The sequence below is a fragment of the Elephas maximus genome, chromosome 4, assembly GCF_024166365.1.
Source record: "Elephas maximus indicus isolate mEleMax1 chromosome 4, mEleMax1 primary haplotype, whole genome shotgun sequence".
Taxonomy (NCBI): Eukaryota; Metazoa; Chordata; class Mammalia; order Proboscidea; family Elephantidae; genus Elephas; species Elephas maximus.
Window position 1 is genome coordinate 140,399,587 of NC_064822.1, and position 22,291 is coordinate 140,421,877.

Sequence of the window (22,291 nt, forward strand, 5' to 3'; positions counted from 1 at the left end):
CATATTTTACATTAGGGTTCACTGTGTTGTAGAGTTCTATGGATTTTGCAAAATGAATAATGTCATATATCTACCATTACAGTATCGTATAAAACAGTTTCACTGCCCTGAAAATCCCCTGTGCTCCACCTTCACCTGAAAACAAAATGATTCGCCTTCTAACTGCAAGCTGTACTCACACGACATTGTTGATAAATATTTTATTAATCTGAGATTTAACACTTGCCTGGAGCCCTGGTGGCGTAGTGGTTAAGTGTTCTTTGGCTGGTAACCGAAAGGTCAGAGGTTTGAGCCCATCAGCTGCTCCTCCAGAGAAAGATGTGGTAGCCTACTTCCATAAAGATAGACAGTCCTGGAAGCCCTATGGAGCAGGTCTACTCTGTCCTACATAGTGTCTCTAGGAATTGGAATTGACTTGATAGTAACAGGTTGTTTTATTTATTTATTTTTTCTATAGAATAAATCACAATATAATGTGGCACAATTCAAATAAAAATGACAGAATCTAACAAAAAGAGGAGAGGAATGACTTTAACAAGATGCTTGACTCTAGATAATCACTGCCACAAAGCACTGAACTGAATTCAGTTCAAGGAAGCTAATGCACAAAGGGAAATTGCTTGGCACGTTTAGTTCTCATTTTTTGACTAAAGAGCATAATTTAGATTGAAGAGACAAACTTTTTTGGCACTGAATTCAAGGAGGAATTTACCATAAGTATTCTTAAATTGGGGTCATGAGATAACAAGTTATAAAATTGCTGCTCAAATAGACATTTCTTTAAAAGCTGAGGGCGTAACATTTAATCATATTTCAGTAAAGGCATTTCTTCAGGGACCTGAGATAAAAGGGTATATGGCTCTCCAGTGATCCAGCAGTCCTGGGAAAAGGCTAGGAGAACATAGAGCAGAGGTTTTCGAACTCTGTCCCTGGAGTTCCAAGGTTCTTTTATCCATTTAGTCATTCATTAAGTTTATATTGAATGCCTGGTATGTACAAGACACTGTTCTAGCTTCTGGGAATAGAGCAATGAACAAAAAAAGTATGACTGAAGAAGAATTGGTGCCTTTGGATTATGGTGTTAGTGAGGAATAGCAAATATACCGTGGACTGCCCAGAGAACCAACAAGTCTGCCTTGGAAGAAGTATAGCCAGAATGCTCCTTAAAAGCAAGCAAGGGTAATGAGACTTCATCTCACGTACTTTTGCCGTGTTATCAAGAGGGACTAGTCTCTGGAGAAGGACATCATTTTTGGTAAAGTGGAGGGTCAGCGAAAAAGGGTAAGACTCTCAAGATGGATTGACAAAGTGGCTGCAACGATGGGCTCAAGCATAGCAAAAATTGTGAGGATGGCCCAGGACTGGGCAGTATTTTGTTCTGTTGTACATAGGGTTACTATCAGTCAGAACTGACTTGATGGCACCTAACAACAACAACAACACAGTCTTAGGAAATATATCCATTAGCTTTTTAGGGCATAGAATAATGGGATATCATAATTTCCAAATTACTTACAGTACTGAGATTTGGTGAATTTAGGTCATCTGAATGATGATGGAGCAGAGCTTGCCAGGTTCAAGATTCACAAGATTTCAAAGCAAATACAGAGTGGAGAGCAGGGGGTGGAGAGTGTTCAAAGAAACTACAACTGGGTAGTATAAGATTAACTGAATGTCAGTGTGAGGAAGCAATAGACAAATTTAGTGGAATTTCTTGAGAGCCTTGTCTAGAAGTTCAAGTTGATTGTTGAGATTTGTCACCAAGCTTCAGTGCTGGGATTCTCAATCAGGCCTATGCCCAGGAGAAATTTGGAAATAGGTCAGATATAATTAGAAAATTAGTCTGGAAAGAATGCCTAGGAAGTTTGATATTCAAACTCTGTATTTGCTCATTTTATTTTGAAGCTTTCCAAGCCTGAAATGCTTGTTTAGCCTCAGAGACATGTACAAACAATTAAGAGATACGAACCCTACCTAACTCCTTTTACACAAAAAATTCTTTCATGGAAAACTAGAGTCTTACATGATTATCAGGCGTTTGGAGCACCATAACCTTGAATGCCTGATTGGAGAGGAATTAAACTTCAGTTTGGTCCTTGACTTTTAAAATATCATTTTTAAGAAGTAGCAGTGTCAACAAAAACATGATCTGAATATTTTAGTGCCAAAACCCTTTGCGGAATTATCCCAGCTCCAATCTTCTCTTTGGTATTTAATGAAGAAAAAAGAGAGTAGGAAAGTAGGTAATGAATTGGAAGAGTAAACTTTAAATCCATATCTTCTGACATTTTTCTGGGATGTTTTTAAAGGCTGAAAAGGAATTCTCAAAGCTTATTGAATATCTTCTATTAGGCTACTTTCTAAAAGAAAGAGACAGTGTGATATTATTTCAGATTATCTAATGACTTTGTATTCAATTAACTCTGGAAATTGTTTCTAACCATACTCTTCCCAATCTATACTCCCCTGCCCACACACCCCGTTCTCCTTCCCCCTAAAAAGGAATTCATGGTTGTGTGCTTGGAGGCAGCATTTCAGTAACAATTCATTATAGCTTAAAAAAAAATAGTAAATGTGAACAACAAATTATGACTACGAAGGGAAAAAAAGAAGACTAGAAATAAACTATAGAAAAACAATTCCTAGATTCCTATATCTCAGCAATGTTTTTATTTTACACTGCTATGTATTCGTCTCCATAATACTACTGAAAAAGAAGGAAAGGAACACCTGCTTTTGTTAGCATCCAAAGGAGATTCCACTGATTAGCCATATTGAGACTTTTTTTGTTTATAATGATTATTGACATTTTATAGGGCACCTCACTTACTAGATGATCAAACACCCTCTTGTAAATAAAAATGTATGTAGTAAAGTTGAGGTTTTACATTATTATTTGAAGGAGAAAAATGCCTATTTTGCATAGACCACAACATCTCAGCATAATCATCCCAACATTTACTGAGATAATAAATCAGCAGAAAACATTTCAATCACTAAGTAAACCAAATGCATTAAATCATCTAGAAGCATAAAGAAAAGGGACCGTTTGATTTATCCTGGAGGGAAAACTAAGTGGTTTCACATGTATGGAGGCATTTCAGTATGGCTTTTATGGAAAGGTTATTTAAAGCAAAGGGAAAATCATATGCAAAGTCTCAGAGAAAAGAGATGGTTCTAGCTTGAGTGACAAGGTGAGGGCAGATCTCATTAACTGAAACAAGAAATAAGGAATTTTTGCAGCTATGGAGAGATAATTAGTTCAGGTTTGAAAAGATTATGTCAATGTAGAATTTAGTATCTTTTTAATTAAAGATGATTACAACATTTTTTTTTATAACATTTTATACATACTTGCTTAGACTTATAAAGTCACACTTTCAAATTGCTAATATGAGTTTGGTTCAAATAATTTTTTCATAGGCGTGATTCTCCCATGTTATATAATGAATATATTTCTTACCTAGCTATTCCTCCTTTGGGTTTATTGCACCACACTGAATAACAGCTAACTTGTTAATAGCTGTTGTTTATAAAACTACACTTCATTTTAGAAAGTAACCATTCTGTTATGTCATATGCAACGTAATTACCTGAAAAAGGAACATTTCTTGAATATTCTACTTTTAATTTTTTAATAATTGTTTCCAAAAGAGATTTATGTAGAAAGGATTAAAGTTTACGCTGAAATAAGTCAGCTAACTCATAAAATTAATTTAAACTCTTTTAGACGTTTGCTCCAGACTTTCTCATTTCCATTTTCTCCTTTAAAGCAAAATCCGAAGTACATTTTTTTTATTTTAAATTCAATAACAAAAATTGGACTTTAGTTAAAACTTAACATGTATTCTAGTATATATGTTATAGAATTAACATTTGAATTATATGATTCATTTACTATGTACCATAGGTACCATTGTTGTGGATATATTTCTGGAAAAAGCAGGATTAATTTCCAGTAAATATTTTATTTCCTAGTTGACTTATTTTAAATAGAAAACCACTTTAAATTTTGATAAACTTATCTATTACTAGTTGGGCAAAAGACAGAAAATAGAGCTTGGAGAAATTGAAAAATGATGATGAATTGGGTCTGAATTTTGTGGCATGACATTGGAAATTTATTTACCAAGACATTGGAAATTTATCATCTTTTACCTTTATGGTAAATAAATGCAAATGGAATTACAGCCAAGTATATTTGAAGACTCATCTATAAATCCAGAAGGTTGCTATTGATTTTTCATAATAAAATTCTTTGACTTACAAGCAATTAAAAGTCTATCAGAGAGTTTGTTAAAAAAAAACAAAAAATAATTGTTCCCTATCAGGAATATGCCAGATATCCAATAAAAATAGGTGTATAAGTGCTAGATGTTGACTCTGAACCTGGATATCATTTCAATTAGAATCATGTTTTATTTTTATTTTTTTTAAGTATCTGAGGTTAAAATAGTTGCTGGACATTTCCATGTTTGAAGCAGTTTCCTGAAAAAGCAGTTGTCAGTAATTTTTGCCTTTTTCATATATTCTGGACAGCATTGAGTGGGGATAACCTAATTTTCATGGAGTGAAAAACTGAAGCCTTATTCTTTGGCTTTTCTGCCAAAGATGGTAGAGCAAGTGATTAATGATAAATACATTACCAAGAAGTTTTTCCTATAAGATGCTGAAAATGATATAATCTTTAGGATTAGCATCTCCACTAAGGATACCCCTTGCTATTGGGCTTCTGATAAAACCTGAAACAGATCTCCAATTCCCTTTTGTTTATTTAAATTATATTTTATTGTGTTTTTGGTGAAGGCTTATGCAGCAGTTAAGTTACCATTCAACAATTTCTACACAAATTGTTCAGTGACATTGATTACATTCTTTACAATGCGTGAACATTCTCATTATTTCCATTTTGGTTGTTGCAGTTGTCTTTCATTTTCATTTTTTTTTTTTTTTGAGGGGTAGGTTATGTTGTCTTCCTCATAATGCCTCATTTCTGGTGGTATAATTCACTTAACAAATAACTGTAAAGGAACAACTTTATACAGTGTGTTTCATCAGTACCTGTCTTAAAGGTACTCTAAATTCAATAAGAAAATGTAATTTTTTTTTTTTTAATAGAAAGTGAACTGATAAACTACTTTTGTTTTGATAGTTTAACTCATTTAATTACCAAAACCTGTGGCTGTAGAGTTGACCCCATAGGACAGAGTAGAATTGCCCCATAGGGTTTCCAATGAGTGGCTGGTGGATTCAAACTGCCAAGGCTCCTACTTAAGTACCTTATATTACATATAGAAGACCTGACTGTGCAGTGGTTAAAGTGTTCGGCTGTGAACCAAAACCATCAGCAGTTCGAACCCACCAGCTGTTCCTCCAGAGAAAGACGTAGCAGTCTGCTTTCAAAAAGATTACAGCCTTGGAAACCCTATAGGGCCGTTCTACACTGTCATATAGGGTCGCTGTGAGTGGGAATCCACTCAATGGCAATGGATTTGGTTTTGGTTTAGTTATATTACATTTATTTCTACTCGCTTATTTTTTTTTTTCTAATTTATGTGTTGATTCAGCCTGGTGAGATGGGTCTCTATAGTAGAATCAAGATATTTATTGGATGAAAAGTATCAGAATCTAATATGATGTTGATAAAACAAGAGAACAGGTTGAATTTAATAAGATGGTATTTAATAGAGCCGAGTTAATGATATGTTCCTTGCTTTACACTTGAATCAATTGCCCAAGTACAAAACACACAAAATGTGATGTCATTCATTTGACTAAAACTCAGAGTTTGCAGTTGACAGCAAATAAAATGTAATGCAACAGGGCAATACTGATAGCTGAATATCTAACATAATCATATACCAAAACCAAAACCAAACCATTGCCGTCAAGTCAATTCTGACTCATGGCGACCCTGTAGGACACAGTAGAACTGTCCTATAAGGTTTCCAAGGAGAGGCTGTAGGATTCAATTGCCAGCCTTTTGGTTAGCAGTTGTAGCACTTAACCACTGTGCCACCAGGGCTTCAATGTAATCATAAGCAAAAACAAATAAATAAACCCATTGCCTTCGAGTTGATTCCAGCTCATAGCGACCCTAAAGGATAGAGTGGAACTGCCCCATAGGGTTTCCAGGGAGTGCCTGGTGGATTCCAACTGCTGACCTTTTGATTAGCAGCTGTAGCTCTTAACCACTATGCCACCAGGGCTCCAGTGTAATCATATGCAATATTAATAAGTTAATACCTAAACAAGAGATGTGATATTTTGCTTTAGTTAGTACTGGTCAGCTTTAACATCCTTTGAAAGAATAAAGACAATTCAGATCACATTTATGAGAGAATAACCAAGAAGTTGCGGGGGCGGGGGGAGGTTCTTCTTTAGCTAAGATAGAAAAAAAAGATAGAAGTTGTTAATAAAACTTGATGAGATCATCCAAATATCCAGATCTCTCAGGAAGCTGGCACTATATAAACCAAACCAATTTGGTAGAGAATTATGAAAAAGGACATTGTATTTATTTTTCTCTCTAGGTATTAAAGCTTCCAAACTGTGTTTGTTCCACAGGAGTCTGAACTTATAGAACTAAGAGAAACCATTGAAATGCTGAAGGCCCAGAACTCTGCTGCCCAGGCAGCCATTCAGGGAGCACTGAATGGTCCAGACCACCCTCCCAAAGGTATATTTAGAAATATTGTCATTTTTCGTCAATACAATAAGTATCTATTTTATTCGTTAATTACAGTAAAGCTGCTTTTACTCAGTAATACCGCTTTTTGTCGTGGGTCAGTTGGTATTAATGTGGTCAGAATCCCAGAATTTGAGAAGAGTATCTTTGGTTAGCAAATAATTTCTAAATTGAGCTTATGGAATTTGCTTTTATATATGTACGTGCATTTCTCTCCACTTGCTTTGGCAAAGGTATTAATAGGAAGATTGGTTAATACAAGCATGTCTGACTTCAAGCAAAACAAATCCAGTAAGAAGTATGAAAATCCAGATCTGTGTTGTACAAAAATAAAAATCAGCATCGTGATATAGCAAGTAGTGGGCATGAGGAACGACCCATTCTAGGTGGGGGCAATAAAAAAGGTACATTTCCATTAGAGAATTTAAAAACAATAAGATAGGTGACTTAAAGTTGGTGTGCTATTTATTACCACACCAAATAAATAAATAATGTGGCACTCTAGCAATTCTAAACAATGATAAAATACTCCTCTCTTTGCCACTACCTCCCATCTCTTGGTGTCTGAATCATCTAGTGCTGCTATAACAGAAATACCACAAGTGGATGGAGTTAACAAAGAGAAATTTATTCTCTCACTGTCTAGTACGCTACAAGTCCAAATTCAGGGCATCAGCTCCAGGGGAAGGCTCTCTCTCTCTGTAGGCTCTGGAGAAAGGTCAGTCTTGCCTTGGTCTGGGAGCATCTCAGCACAGGAACCTCAGGTCCAAAGGACACGCTCTGCTCCCGGTACTGCTTTCTTGGTGGTATGAGATCCCCCTGTCTCTCTGCTTGCTTCTCTCTTTTATGTCTCAAAAGAGATTGACTGAAGACACTATCTAATCTTGTAGACCTCATCAGTGTAACTGCTACTAATCCATCTTATTACATCATAGCAATAGGATTTACAACACGTAGAGAAATCGTATCAGACGATAAAATGGTAGACAGTCATACAATCACACAAGGGAATCATGACCTAGCCAATTTGACAGATGTTTTTTGGGGACACAGGTCAATCCATGACATTTGGTTTACCACTCAAGAAATACTCTTTACAAAAGAATGTCGTGTCATGTTTTCTTTATATAAGTTCTATTTATTCATACCCTGACTCTTTTCAATAGCATTCAATATGGTCAATTTTCCCAGCTTAAAAATTGCTACCTAAATTCTGAATGTCCTAATAGCTCTCTTCCTATTTCCAGGTAAATCCTGGAAATTTTTCATGGAATTTTGCAATGTCTTTAGCTACCAAATACCCTTCATCCCATTGGAGTCCGACTTCTCCTACCACAACTCTATCAAAACTCCTCTCTCCAGGATCAATAATTACTTATATGACACTAGACCCAGGGTCTCTCCTACTTGAAACATTCTTTCCTTCTAATGTTCATAACATCACATATTCTGCATTTTTCTTCTTCCCCTTTGAAATATCTTTCTAAGTTTCTTCTGTACATTCACCCTTGTATATCCATTCATCGATTATTGATATTCCTTAGGACTCTCTCCTAAGCTTTCTTCCATTGTGACTATATACTATGGTTCTCTACATCCTATCAGAACCCTTGTGGTGCAGTGGTTAAGCATTCAGCTGATAACCAAAAGGGCAGCAGTTAGAATCCACCAGCTGCTCCTGGGAAACTCTATGGGGCAGTTCTACTCTGTCCTGTGGGGTTGTTTGAGTCAGAATTAAGTCAATGGCAATGAGTTTATGCATCCTATCTAAAATACTGTACAAACTCATCTAGTACTCCATCTATAGTTATCATTTATATGCTGATAACTGTCAAATCCCATCTCAAGGCCAGGCTCATCTTTCAAGTTACAGATCTGTATATACAATTGCCAAATAGAGAACTCCATTTGGGTATCTTTGAATGTCAGTTTGGCGTCTTGAACTCAACATCTTCAAACTCGATCTTGGCATCTGTCCTTTCAGATCTGCTTCTCCTTTAGTGTCCCATTTCTCAGTAAATGGCATAACCATCCTTCCATACAGCCAGAAATCTAGGTGTCTTTCATAACTCCCCCTCTCTTGAATCAATAAATCATCAAGTTATTTTGATTCTTCCCCTTAAATGTCTCCTGGATCTGTTCAATTTTCTCTGTTCCTACTATTGCCGTCCCTCATCTCTCCCATGAACTATTATGACCACAACCTCCTAAATTACCTTCCTGCTATTAATCTTCCCTGACCATACATCATTATTCTTACAGAAACCAGACCGATTGTCTAAAATACATATCTGCAGGCATCCTGCTGCATTTAAAATGAAGCACAAACTCCAAACCATGATGTAATCTTTCTTCAACAGCCTTTTTTATTCAACAAATATATATCGATTACCAATTATGTGCCAGACACTGTCCTAGACCTTGACTGTTGCTCTTCTGTCATATTCAATATACCGTATTTCAACTACCCTGAACTTCTTTCAATTTTTTGGAAGTTCTTCACATATTCTGGTTATTTAGTTTATTCTACTTGGAACATTCTATCCTGCTGGCTCAGCATAAAAAAAAAAATACCTTTTGTAGATTCTGCAGGAGTCTGCTTAAATATGTTCTTTTGACACCTGAATGGAATGAGATCCCCCTGTTACGTATTTCTGGAAATAGCTGCACCTCCGCTATCAAAATTTGTATTACATGTTGTTGCCTTCATTTATGTCTTTCCTGTTTGATGGCCAGAGGGTTTATTGTCTTTAGTTCTAGTACCCACAATGATACACTTAAAAAGAGTTTAGTAAAATTTTGTAGAAAAAATATATCGATTAAAAAATTTTTTTGAATTTAAGTTTTGGGAAGACTACTATATAAAGTGAGGTATACTTAAATTGAAGGACAAACTAGTTCTCTAGGGGCTACTTTGTTAAGAATTTGGCAACTTTCAATGCAGGGGAGTTGTTTTATATGCTGCAGTGGAAAATTACTGCATATGTACGTCTTACCTTAGAGCCATAATAAAGCAGCTTATGTTCTAAATCTTCATGTGGTAAATAGGTCCAGAAGGGATTTAAAAAGGCTTAATCCTTTCTTTAATACAGCACAAGTCACTGAAATGAAACTTTCTGTAAGGATTTCTTTTATCTTAGGCAACAGGTATCTTAATGTATCTACTGGAATTAAAAAACAGAAATTCCTTTGCTTAGAATGTGGGAGGGGGTACTTAAAATGAGCAAAATAAAAACAGTTAATATTCAAATTTCTCAAGAAAGATTAAAAAATAATTTGCCAAAATTTAAAACTAATAAAAAAAATTAGCTATAAGGGATTAAATGTATACAGATATTTAGATTGTGTTTCTATAATGTTAAAACTCAAATATTCATTTCAGTGAACCCAAAGTGATTCTTATTTCACTGATCATTTATATTACATTGAGAAAATAACCAGTCAGTTGGCCTAATTATTTGTCTTTCCACAGTTATTAAGGTAGTTGTATAGCCCATATGTTTGTATTCTAAGATCATATTGAAATTGGGTTTTTAGGACCATTGAAAATTTATGTCTGGTAAGTTTTTAATGTAAGATCTTAAAATATACATTACAAGCAAAGCAGCAGGCACTTTTATAGTCAAATCAAACCCTGGCAAAATAACCTATCAATCTGTTAATAAAAACCAATTGCTGTAAATTTCAATTCATGGCAACCCTCTGTGTGTCATAGTAGAATTGTTTTCCATAGGGCTTCCAATGGCTGATTTCTCTTTGGAGTAGAGAGCCAGGCCTCTCTTTTGAGGCACCTCTAGGCAAACTTAAACTTCTGACCTTTCAGTTAGCAGCCAAGTGCACTAACCATTTGCATCACCTAGAGACTCCAATTTATGTATCTGTGTATTTTCTCTATATTTATGTATCACCTTTGTTAACAAAGCCTGATAAATAATAGAGGTCCATAGTAGAACAGATTCATTTATTCATTCACAAATATCATCTAAGCACCTGCTATATGCTAGGCACCCTGTTAGATCTTGAAATATAAAGATATAAAAGACTCTCTTATACTCAAGGGATCCCCAGTCTACTGAGATGTGAGATAAACAAATCTATTTTGTTAATTGTAATTATTATAATGTTGAAAGATGACGGTAATGGAAAATTTTATGATTTCAAGAGGTGCTAGTGCTTTTTAAATTACTACATCTGTGTGTAAATGTGGATTTTTTTTTTCCCCCTGAAAGTATACCAAGTATGGTTTGGCAGCATATATATTAATTTATTTTCAACAGTAAATATTTGTTTTTGAAATAATATTAGGCAAATACAACTGGGTTGGATGAACAATAAAAAAGAATAAGTTTGTTCAATAAGTACTTGTTGATTGCCTATAACATGCTGTATTCTGTACAAGGCCCCAGATATACAATGGTAAACAAATAGACATGACCCTTGTCTCTGTTGATCTTATAGTCTGGTGAGAGCAGAAAATAAATGATTCTGTTTGATTGTTGATGTAACTGAGCGTGCATGCACAAGAGTTTCCAGTCCAAAGATGTATAAGAAAAGGTACAATAGAGAGGGTACCAGGGAGCCTACTGGAAGTTGCATAGTCGGGAAAGGCCTTCTAGAGATATCAGCATTTAAGGAGAGACCCAAGAAATAATTATTATGTCATATTGTAAATATTGAGGAAGGACCATTCCAGGAAGACCTTGAGGCAGAAAAGGAAGATAATGAACAAAGGTGAAATAAATCAAACAAGTTTGGAAAGGTAAGCAGAGACCAGATTACTCAAGGACTTTTAGGATTTACTTAGGAATTGGAATATTTTTCTATTCTTAGTAAAATGAGAATCTAATAGACGGTCCTAAGTAAGAAAATGATGAAGTTTTTCTTTTAAAAAAGATAACCCTAACTTTTCTCTATAGAATTGTTCGAAGGTAAGTTGGACAGATATTCATGTATATACATATATGGATATAAAAAAAAAAACTCACTGTCACTGAGTCAATTCCAACTCATAGAGACCCTATACGACAAAGTAGAATTTCCCTATAGGGTTTCTAAGACTGTAAATCTTTAATGAAGCAGACTACCACATCTTTCTGCCATGGAGTGGCTGGTGAGTTTGAACTGCTGACCTTTTGGTTAGCAGCCGAGCACTTAACCACTGCACCACCAGTGCTCCTATGAGGAGATATATATATATATATTATATATATATATATATATACACACGTACACACACACGTATATATATATGTGTGTGTGAATAACATACACATAAACTCATTTATTATATGTTTGAATGTAACCAGTTACAATTTCATTGTCAAGAGTCACTTTACAATTAATAAGTCAACTGGAAAGGCTTTGATTTTATACTGTTATTTCTGTGGGAACTCTTTGAATACTATACAGTAATTTGTGACATCTTACAGGTTTGACTGATTTTTTGCATGCCTAATTGACATTAATGCCAATTAAATATAGTAATAGAAATGACTGAAAAGCAAACTTGACATAGAAATCATCTTTTAAATTCCCCTAGTGTTTCCACTAACACAGTTCACTGTAAGTAAATACAATTTCAAATGAAGTTTTAATGTCTATGAAAAAAGTCATAACTGGTTTATATGGAGTGAATAGATACTTTCAAAAAGTTATTAAACATCGAATAATATCATCTTCAAGATATCGTGTATAACTAGAGAAGCACTGCATGCTTTGTAAATTATAGGGGGAGTCATATCATACAGCAGTTAGCACAATAGGTGTTGGAATCAGCCTAGCTCCGAGACTGGCTCTGTATTTTTCAGCTATGTGACAATGGGCAAATTACATTTAGTAGTTAAACTCATTTTGGTGGTTTGCTTTAAGAATAAAGTTTGATACTCTCAGGACAGAGTAAGCACAGAGTAAGAGTTAGCCCTATGATTCTTATTTGTTGCTATTGTTGCTGTTATTAGTATTCCCAATCATAGACAGGGACTATAGCTATGATGGAACACTAGCACCCTCTTGAATATTTTCTCTGTTTAATTCACGCACCAGGTTCTCTCTCAAAAACCCTCCCCTCTTTGGCTCTTTGACCTTGGTTACGTTACTAAACTTCTTCACACTTCAGTTTCCTCATCTGTGAAATGAAGTCGTTGGTTAGATGACTTCTAAGGTTTGTTTTGGCTCTAACATGATATGATTCTATGAAATGGAAAATTAATATATTTGGCTTTGGCAACCTTATTCAAAGAACAAATATTAAAAAGATACAATTAATTGTTATGCTATTATGAGTTTCTATCCACTCCATGGAACTAATCATTTGGAATAAATCATTTTGGAAGCACTGTTTGATTCAGGTATTCAGTAGAAATCACTAGCATAGCATTTCATTTTTTGGGCAAAACTCTGAACTCATTAAATACCAGTGCTGCAGACTCCCGTTGAATATTAATGCAGATAACTCAGTTAAGGAAAGCAAATAGTCTTGTACTTTATTGAACTCATAAAATCAAAAACCACCTCTAAATGATCTGTACAAAGCCTTGTTGACCTTTATTGGAGAACTTGTTCTCAGAAAGTCTAAAAGTCTTATTTGTTCAGACTGAGAGTCTTTATGAGCAAATGTGATACTCTCTACCTGTTGCTAGATCTTCGCATCCGAAGACAGCATTCCTCTGAAAGCGTTTCTAGTATCAACAGTGCCACAAGTCATTCCAGCATTGGCAGTGGTAACGATGCTGACTCCAAGAAAAAGAAAAAGAAAAACTGGGTAAGCCATCATCATTAATCTAATTCAAAAGTTTATTATTGCACAGTGAGTCAGGATGTTTACTTTTGGGCTGTAGAGATGTGCAGAAGTTTATAAAGAATCCCATTCAAATTACTGGCTCCTCAGATTCTTCACATATCACCAAGATCAGCGTGGTATTGTGTTGAAAAGCATACATTTTGGAGTTGGCAATAAGCTTCGGTTTGAATCCCAGCTCTGCCACTTACAGTTTGGATCTTGGGCAGGTTACTTCACCTTTTCAGGGGGCCTAAATGTGTTCATCTGTAAAAATAGGCTATTGGTACTGATGTTACAGAGTTGTTGAAAAAAAAAATAAGGTGATATATATATAAATAAATGTCTTAGAGCAAGAGTTTATTTTGGGAGTAAAGATGATGATGGTGATAACGGTGGTGGTAGAGGAGGCAGTAAATGGAGGAAGAGGTGGAGAATTGGAATTGGAGAAAGAAAAAGAAGCCTTGAAAATATCCCCATCAACAGGGCTTCCAAAGTGATAAGAAAGCAACTACTTTAGTATCTGCTTGTTTTTTTTTTCTTTCCTATTTTTTTTTTAACCCATGGGATATAGGAGAAACCTAGAAATGTACTTGAATAGAACTGTGCCTTAGGTTTGCTAGAGATATAATTTATGATAATATTAAACAATTGCTAAATGCTAATGAGGGAAAGATGCTGTCACTGGAAAATCTTTAAAAACAATGAAGTTAAAGGAGTGCTTTTAATACTATCAAACTAAGTAGATTTTAAATAAGGATAACTCTTTATGAAACCCAAAACAAAGCCATCAGAGGATATTGCTGGGGTGCTTTCTATAAATAATGAAAGAATTGTCTTTTGTTTTAAACAAAATGTTTATGCAGGTAATATTTTAAATACTAACCAGCCTTCATTCCCTTGATTTGTAATTCCACACTCTTTTCATGTTTCTGCAAGGTGAACTCTAGAGGAAGTGAGGTGAATATAAACCGTGGACAATTTGGCATGCGTCTATTTAAAAATAAAAAACTTAAAAAAAAAACCTACCTTGGCATGAATGCTATTCATTATGGCAGTAGGCTTTTATACCTTTTAAAAACAGATTACCTTGTATGTCTTTTCTTTGTGTCTTTTCATTTGAGTCTCAAATTTTAAAGAGAACTAGTAAAACCACCTTCTGAATAGAGCCATAGGGGATACCAATTCTGGTTTTCAATAGTCTGGGGATTGAAAATTTGAATAGAAAATCACAATTAATGAAGTGTTAGGTGAATTTGCTCTCGTTTTGCTTTTACATTTATACTGTCAGCAGGACATGATTGTAGCTCTAAAGTGGCCATTTAAAACAAATTGCCTTGAAGGGAGAAGACTTGGGAATGGAGATCCCTTCAAGGTACTTAGTTTTAAATGAGTGCTCTGACAGCCGTGCCCTTGACCCTGCACTATTTAAAAGCCTCCCATGTTTGCGCTGCGCTGGATTAATCCAAGAATAAAACAAAACCACAAAACATGGTATCATTTGTTTTAGAGATACTGTGCTGCAACTGTTAATACTCTGCTTATATATACTGACCCCAGGCAGTGGCTAGGATGGCACCTGCAAACTAACTCCTCAAAGCAAAAGCTCCCCAAGTGCAAATAGACAAAGGTAATTTCTCTCCTTTCAGCTGAGAAGCTCATTCAAACAAGCCTTTGGAAAGAAAAAATCCACCAAGCCTCCTTCCTCACATTCGGACATTGAAGAGCTTACAGATTCCTCCCTTCCGGCATCCCCCAAGTTGCCCCATAACGCTGGTGACTGTGGGTCGGCATCCATGAAGCCCTCGCAATCCGCCTCAGCGTAAGTCACGCCATCTGCAGAATGCTGGAGTATTTTTAATAAACATCATCAAGCCAAGGCCATATTTATGTTCTAAATGTAATCAGGGTGTACTTTCACAACTGCAGCACCTGACTGGTACGAGTCATTTCCAGACCTTTCTTAGAATGCTGGACAGCATTTGTTTCTCTTTCATTTTTCATGTTTTGGAATTCCAGTGTTTCTTTATCTGGTTCTCCAGTTCTCTACATCATTATTTTCGCTTCTTTTCACTTGCACCTGTCTAACTGTGCATATATGCAGGTCACCTCTTGCCTGGCCACCAAAGAAACGGCAAAATGGCCCTGTGACTTACAAGCACAGATCCCGGTAAAATGGAGTGTGATGCATGAAAACTGCATAGATCTAACCTCAGCGGCGTTTGCTTTTGCTTTTTCTAAAATCACTCGCATGCATTTCAACAGTATAAATTTCTATCTGTCTGTTTCAAGTAAAATTCAGTTTCCTAAGACCAAACTGCAATCCGCTTTACTTTTATTCGATAATCTAACAGAGCATTTTTGTGGTAGACCATGATTTCAGAGTACAGAAGGAATACAACATTTAGAATGTAAAAACATGTGCTCTGATGATTCTCTTTGTTTTATATACTGTTTAATTCAGGCTTTCTTGTATACCCATGACAGTGCTTAGGGAAGATCTCCCATATAGAATAGGACCACTATGCTTTGACACATCATTTTAGCACGATATAGAATGGAAGAACATAGCACTATCATTTCCTGACCAGCAACCTAGTCCTCACATTTTAAATGGAAAAGATATTGGTTAATATAAAACAAATCATTTCAACACATTTCCTACAAAACAAACAATAAGGATATAATGTATATGACCTTCAAACAGCTTCAGCTAACCTGCTTGTGTGGGTTGAAACCTGCGATTTAACTTTATTAGCTGTGATCTCCTACATCAGCTGAGCTTACCAGGAAGATTATATAACGCTCATCCATTATTTAAATATCCACAACTCATCTCTCTAATTTATTTCCCACAATATTTATATTGGATTTTCATGGTATCTGGAAGAAGGTGTTGTGGCAGTCAGATAAGGTCATTTCTTGCACAGTTTTACAGAAGAAGAAAATAAGGTTAAAAAAAAACTGTCTTATACGTTACAAATGGATATTTAAGGTCATTGAAAAGGATAGAAAGAAATGTACTAAGTCTATGATTCTTCAGCCCTATATATATAAGCAATAAGGGAATTTTGAGGGTCATTTTATATCCAGTAATAGTATTTTCAAACTTTGAAAAATAAGAAGATTGAAAGAAAAAGCTACTGTTTTCAGTTTTGAGCCTACGAACATGTTACTGTTTGTAAAACTCTTTCTCCGTGTCTCTAGGTTTTGCCAGCAGCAAATAATTTCTGTACCTGCTGGATAATAACACAGACCAGCCTTTAAAAGAGACATTGTTTTCATAATATTCTAGCTTTCCCCAACCGCTGGTTTTGTGTTCTTTTCCTTCTTTAGAATCTGTGAATGCACAGAAGCTGAGGCAGAAATAATTCTGCAGCTGAAGAGTGAGCTCAGAGAAAAGGAATTAAAATTAACAGATATCCGTCTGGAGGCCCTCAGCTCTGCCCATCACCTTGACCAGATCCGGGAAGCCATGAACCGCATGCAGGTCAGTGCTGAAGCACCTACAAGGAAAATTCAGGAGAGATAAAAAGGCTGCTTATTTTCTTCTTGAGACTATTATTGAAACATTTCCGCTTCTAAACTTACTGTGGAAATGTACCCTATTCATTAAATCTTTGCAACTTATTTCTTACTCAGTACGGGTGGAGAATTTTGTCAAATCCAGGGCTGCAAGAAGGAGTGTAAACTGGTCAGTTACACTATAGGACCACTCAAGACACTTGTACTTATGATTGGATTCAGATTGAGAGCTAAATTTTTAAAGAAGCTAGTACAATTATTGCTCCATCACTTTTCCATGGTTTACCTTTATGTTGAAGCCCTGGTGGCGTAGTGGTTAAGAGCTTGACTGCTAACCAAAAGGTCAGCAGTTTGAATCTACCAGCTGCTCCTTGGAAACTCTATGGGGCAGTTCTACTGTGTCCTATGGGTTGGAATCGACTTAACAATAATGGATTTTTACCTTTATGTTTGCTCCCTTTTGTTCTTTTGAAATCTGACTTTCAAATACCTTTACCTGTTTTCTTTTGAGAAACAACAGTAATGAGGAAACTACAAAAAGTTAACACAGGTTTCTGAATATAGAAGTAAGAGTGATGTAGAATGCCATCTGTAGAAGTAAAGCTTTTGTATTTCACTGAAGCATCTGAAGCCTAAATTGGGAACCAGTCTATACTCAGCCTAAGTTTTCATTTTATTATTGTAAACCAATAATCACTTGGTACCACAGACGACTGAAATAAGAAAAGCTCATTGTTGAGCAGATTGACCTGCCACTGTGTATATTCATCAAAAGGCTTTTGTTGTTTTTATGAGCTTAGTGCCCCTATTTAAAGGAACAAAAACTTTTTTACATGTTACCTAGGGTTCTGAAGTAATTTTAAATCAGATTATTTATATTGTTTTTTCTTTGTTTTTCAACTGTTCATGAACTTCAGGGTATTACAAATGGCATTATATTATTTGTCTACAGGATTTTAACCTTCCTTTTAAAATGAGAAATGTTATGAGTTATTCAATTATGTTATTCTTAATGCAAATGAGACCAAGTCATGGAAAACTCCTCAAATATATGATACATTCAAGAAATAATAATAAAAAAATATATAATGGATAGTGTTTCTGTATTTGTGAATACATATACATGTATGTGAGAAACAGAAAAAGTTATTTTTTCTTCTCTCAAAGGAAATCTTGTTTTATTAATATACATTTGTTCATTTAATGTATTACCACATGCTTTATTTAACAAACTAATTAATTCTGGCGAGTTAGTACCATGTCTCTCCACCAATTCACTCAATTTTTTTTTCGTGTTTTCCACCTTGACAACAGAATGAAATTGAAATTCTGAAGGCCGAAAATGACCGGTTGAAGGCAGAAACTGGCAACACAGCTAAGCCTGCGCGGCCCCCCTCGGAATCCTCGAGCAGCACCTCCTCTTCGTCTTCACGGCAGTCATTGGGACTCTCTCTGAACAATTTGAACATCACAGAGTCTGTTACCTCAGGTGATTTTGTGCACATTCCTGCCTGAACCAAAGCATGCCTATGACTTAACAGGGAGAACAGCCTGGAATTTTGAGGAGCTTATCCACCACCGTTCTCTCCCACACCCTCTTAAAAATGTTAACACCCTATTTCTCAGAAACAGTCCTATTTTTCTCTTATACATGTATCCTACATAGTTGTTATTTTTAAAGGACATTCTCTGTGAAAGAGTGAAGGAAGGTCTAAGAGAGAGAATTTTCCTAACTGTGTTCTTAAAATCACTTGTGCTTGGGAATGTACTTCCTCCTTAATTTAGATGAAAAATGGTAGTCTCAGTGATAATCATTAGTACTCATGACTATAATAATAATAACCCCATGCAATATAAAAAAAAAAACCATGCAATATGCAATGTTTTAAATGCATAGGGTTCATTTATAAGTGTATCAGGACCTGTTTCTAAATTAGCCTGTATGATCCTACATGATGTTCCCCAGAGATACCTACATTACCCAACTTTATTAAATTTTCTACAAACAAATAAAAAGAACATAGCAGCTTCTGTTATTGTATTCAAGGGTACTAATGATGGAACAAGGGCATGGTTTTGATTCAATTGCAAATAGAATTACATGACATAATTTCATCTTAATATCTAATTAAATATGGCACTGAATCATCTTGTGTATAGGATTTGTTTAGGAAAAATTTAAATGAGGACCTGTGGTAATTACAAGGCACAACCACCAGATGACGCCTGGAAACCAAAAACATATATGTTCCTGGGTAACTACACTGTTACAGCATTGAGACTATTCACCGCTTGCCTTAAATTACACTAAAATCTAAAAGAAGAAATAGAAGAATAAGAACAAGAAGATGAATAAAATTGCACAGCATGCTGATACTGATTACATTTTCACTGAGTCACATCTTTCGTTTCCAAAAAGTCTGAATTTTCATGCTCAAATTATTGATCTGGTTTTACAAAATTATTTAAAAAATTTTTTTTTAACTCTACTATTACATCTTCCCTTCAAAATGTGAAATGAAAGACCCGAATATATACCTGCCTTCATCTTATGCCTTAAAAGCAATTGTGAATTAACCATATATAATTCAGGAAAACAAAACATATGTGGGGCTTGGGGGAGTGATTTGAAGAAGGAAATAAATTTGGGGAATAAGCATCAAGTAAAACTAATATCATTGGCTAAGAAAGAAGAGAGATAGTTCAGAATTAAATGAACTTACAGATTATAAAAAAAAAAGGACTGTAGAGATAAATGGTAGTAGCTTTATTGTATAAATTATATGTCAAGTGTTATCCATACTTCTCAAAAGATACTAAAAAAAAATTGAGATGTATAGAATCTGAGGGTTCCGAGAAATACCCTGAGTATTGTCTCCTTGGAGATGAGCCTGACAGAGAGGTGAAGTAGTTTCCATACCTACTGGCAACCAGTGCACGTCTCTGTCCCCAGCTTGATTCCTAAGAAAGACCAGCAATCGTACTTTACAGGATAGTTTAAAACACCACTTGAAAATGCAGGATTTCATTGCCTGTGCTTCATGATTTTGTTTTGTTCTCTGGGTAAATATAAGGCTTGAGGGAGGCAAGATAGATATTAAAGCAATGCAGAAAGAACAAACATATAGAAACAAAACTAAAATGATTAGGAAAGACTAGAAATTATAAATACCATACTGAGGAAATTAATTTTACAATATTTGTGTTTGCCAGACTTAACCCCACTAATGGCCATGATTTAGAATTTGTGCCAGTTTTTAAGCGGCAAAGGCAATTTTTTTTTCAAAAATATTCTTTTTAAAGTAACCATTTCATCATTAATGTTTATTCCTATGTAATTTTATTTCCTTGATTACATCTCAACAGTAGTACTGATCTCTGAACTAAGAAAACAAAAAGAAATCAGATGACTAGGATACTGTTTTCATTCACTCTTATTTAGTGGGTTAAAATTTTGTAAGTCAGAAATATTTTAAGCTGGGGATTTTTAACAGGGAAGCTTTCTAGAGTTCGTGATTAATAAGGAAAGAAAAGAAGTGGTAGAGAGTATAACTGACAAATGTCCCATTCTTGAAATATAGCAGAACATTCCATACATCCAATAAAGATAGAACTTTGAAAAGCGAATGGAGATCTTTTTATTTTTCCTTTAAAATGTTGTCAGAAGACCATAACTTATTTTCTGTTTTTTTTTTTTTTTTTTTTAAAAAAAACCTCATCTCATACCTTTTGTTTTTCCCTGGAGTTGCTTCTTTGGGTGACCATCACTCCTGTCAATATAATGTGAACAGGTAGAAGCCCAGAGTGATTCATGATGTGACCTTCCCACTGTCAATAGCAGAAGTTAATATAAATACACAGAAAAGGAGTAATGAGCCAAACAGCTAAGCAAACTAAAGAAAGTAAAAGCATTACCTCTTTTACTGTTTTAAAATAATCCTAGGAAGGAGGTGTTCTATTAGCTCCATTTTATGGATGAAAAAACCAAGACTTAGGAATCTAACCATAATGATTTGTACAATATCATCCAACTAGTCAGTGGCAGAGCTAGTACTCAACCCAGGACTGGATAAATCGGTGAATGACCTTTCATCCACTATATTAATTTAGCTTAAAGTAGCCACATATATAAAAGCCAAGGGTAGTCATTCACTCATTTATTGGTAAATATTTACTTATGTGAGGAAAAATTTCTATTTTAAGTATAATTTTCAAGAGTAAGTTGTTGCTGTTAGGTGCCATCGAGTCAATTCTGACGTATAGTGACCCTATGCACAGCAGAACGAAATATCGCCTGGTTCTGTGCCATCCTCATAATCGTTCTTATGCTTGAAGCCATTGTTGTAGCCACTGTGTCAATCCATTTCATTGATGGTCTTCCTCTTTTCTACTTACCTTCTGCTTTTCCAAGGGCGAAGTACTTCTCCAGGGACTGGTCCCTCCTGATAGCATGTCCAAAGTATGTGAGGCAAAGGCTCGCCATTCTTGTTTCTAAGGAGCATTCTGGCTATACTTCTTCCAAGACAGATTTGTTCATTCTTTTAGCAGTCTGTGGTATATTCTTTGCCAACACCATAATTCAAAGGCATCAATTCTTCAGTCTTCCTTATTCATTGTCCAGCTTTCACATGTATATGAGGCAATTGAAAATACCCTGGCTTGGGTCAGATGCACCTCAGTCCTCAAAGTGGTATCTTTGCTTTTGAGCACTTTAAAGAGATTTGCCCAGTGCAGTGCATCCTTTGATTTCTTTACTGCTGCTTCCATGGGTGTTGATTGTGGATCCAGGTAAAATGAAATCCTTGAAACTTCAGTCTTTTCTCTGTTTATCATGATGTTGCTTATTGGTCCAGTTGTGAGGATTTTTGTTTTCTTTATGTTGAGGTGTAATCAATACTGAAGACTGTAGTGTTTGATCTTCATTAGAAAGCTTCAAGTCCTCTTCACTTTCAGCAAGCAAAGTTATGCCATCTGCATAACACAGATTGTTAGTGAGCCTTCCTCCAATCATGATATATTCTTCATATAGTCCAGCTTCTCAGATTATTTGCTCAGCATACAGATTGAATAAGTATGGTGAAAAGATACAACCCTGATGCACCTTTCCTGACTTTACTCCATGCACTATCCCTTTGTTCTGTTGGACCGACTTCCTCTTGGTCTATGTAAATGTTCCTCATAAGCACGATTAAGTGTTCTGGATTCCCATTCTTCGCAATGTTATCTGTAATTTGTGTTGATCCGCATAGCCTAATGCCTTTTCATAGTCAATAAAACAGGTAAACATCTTTCTGGTATTCCCT

The 22,291-nt window shown here is 35.4% G+C and overlaps 1 protein-coding gene across 13 annotated transcripts in view; it reads left to right on the forward strand.

Annotated features, from left to right (window-relative positions):
* NAV3 (neuron navigator 3) overlaps positions 1–22,291 on the forward strand; it is a 937,562-nt gene that overhangs the window by 883,553 nt on the left and 31,718 nt on the right. For 12 of the 13 annotated variants that reach the window (XR_007517283.1, XM_049883940.1, XM_049883939.1 and 9 more), the window contains 5 exons: positions 6,568–6,679; positions 13,327–13,448; positions 15,113–15,285; positions 16,800–16,953; positions 18,303–18,477. Coding sequence is in view for 12 of the 13 variants with exons in the window: in XM_049883940.1 (XP_049739897.1) it covers positions 6,568–6,679; positions 13,327–13,448; positions 15,113–15,285; positions 16,800–16,953; positions 18,303–18,477 (736 nt within the window). In the remaining variant the exon portion in view is untranslated. Of the gene's footprint in view, positions 1–6,567; positions 6,680–13,326; positions 13,449–15,112; positions 15,286–16,799; positions 16,954–18,302; positions 19,740–22,291 lie in introns of those variants that run through there. The other variant, XM_049883947.1, reaches the window with a different exon arrangement.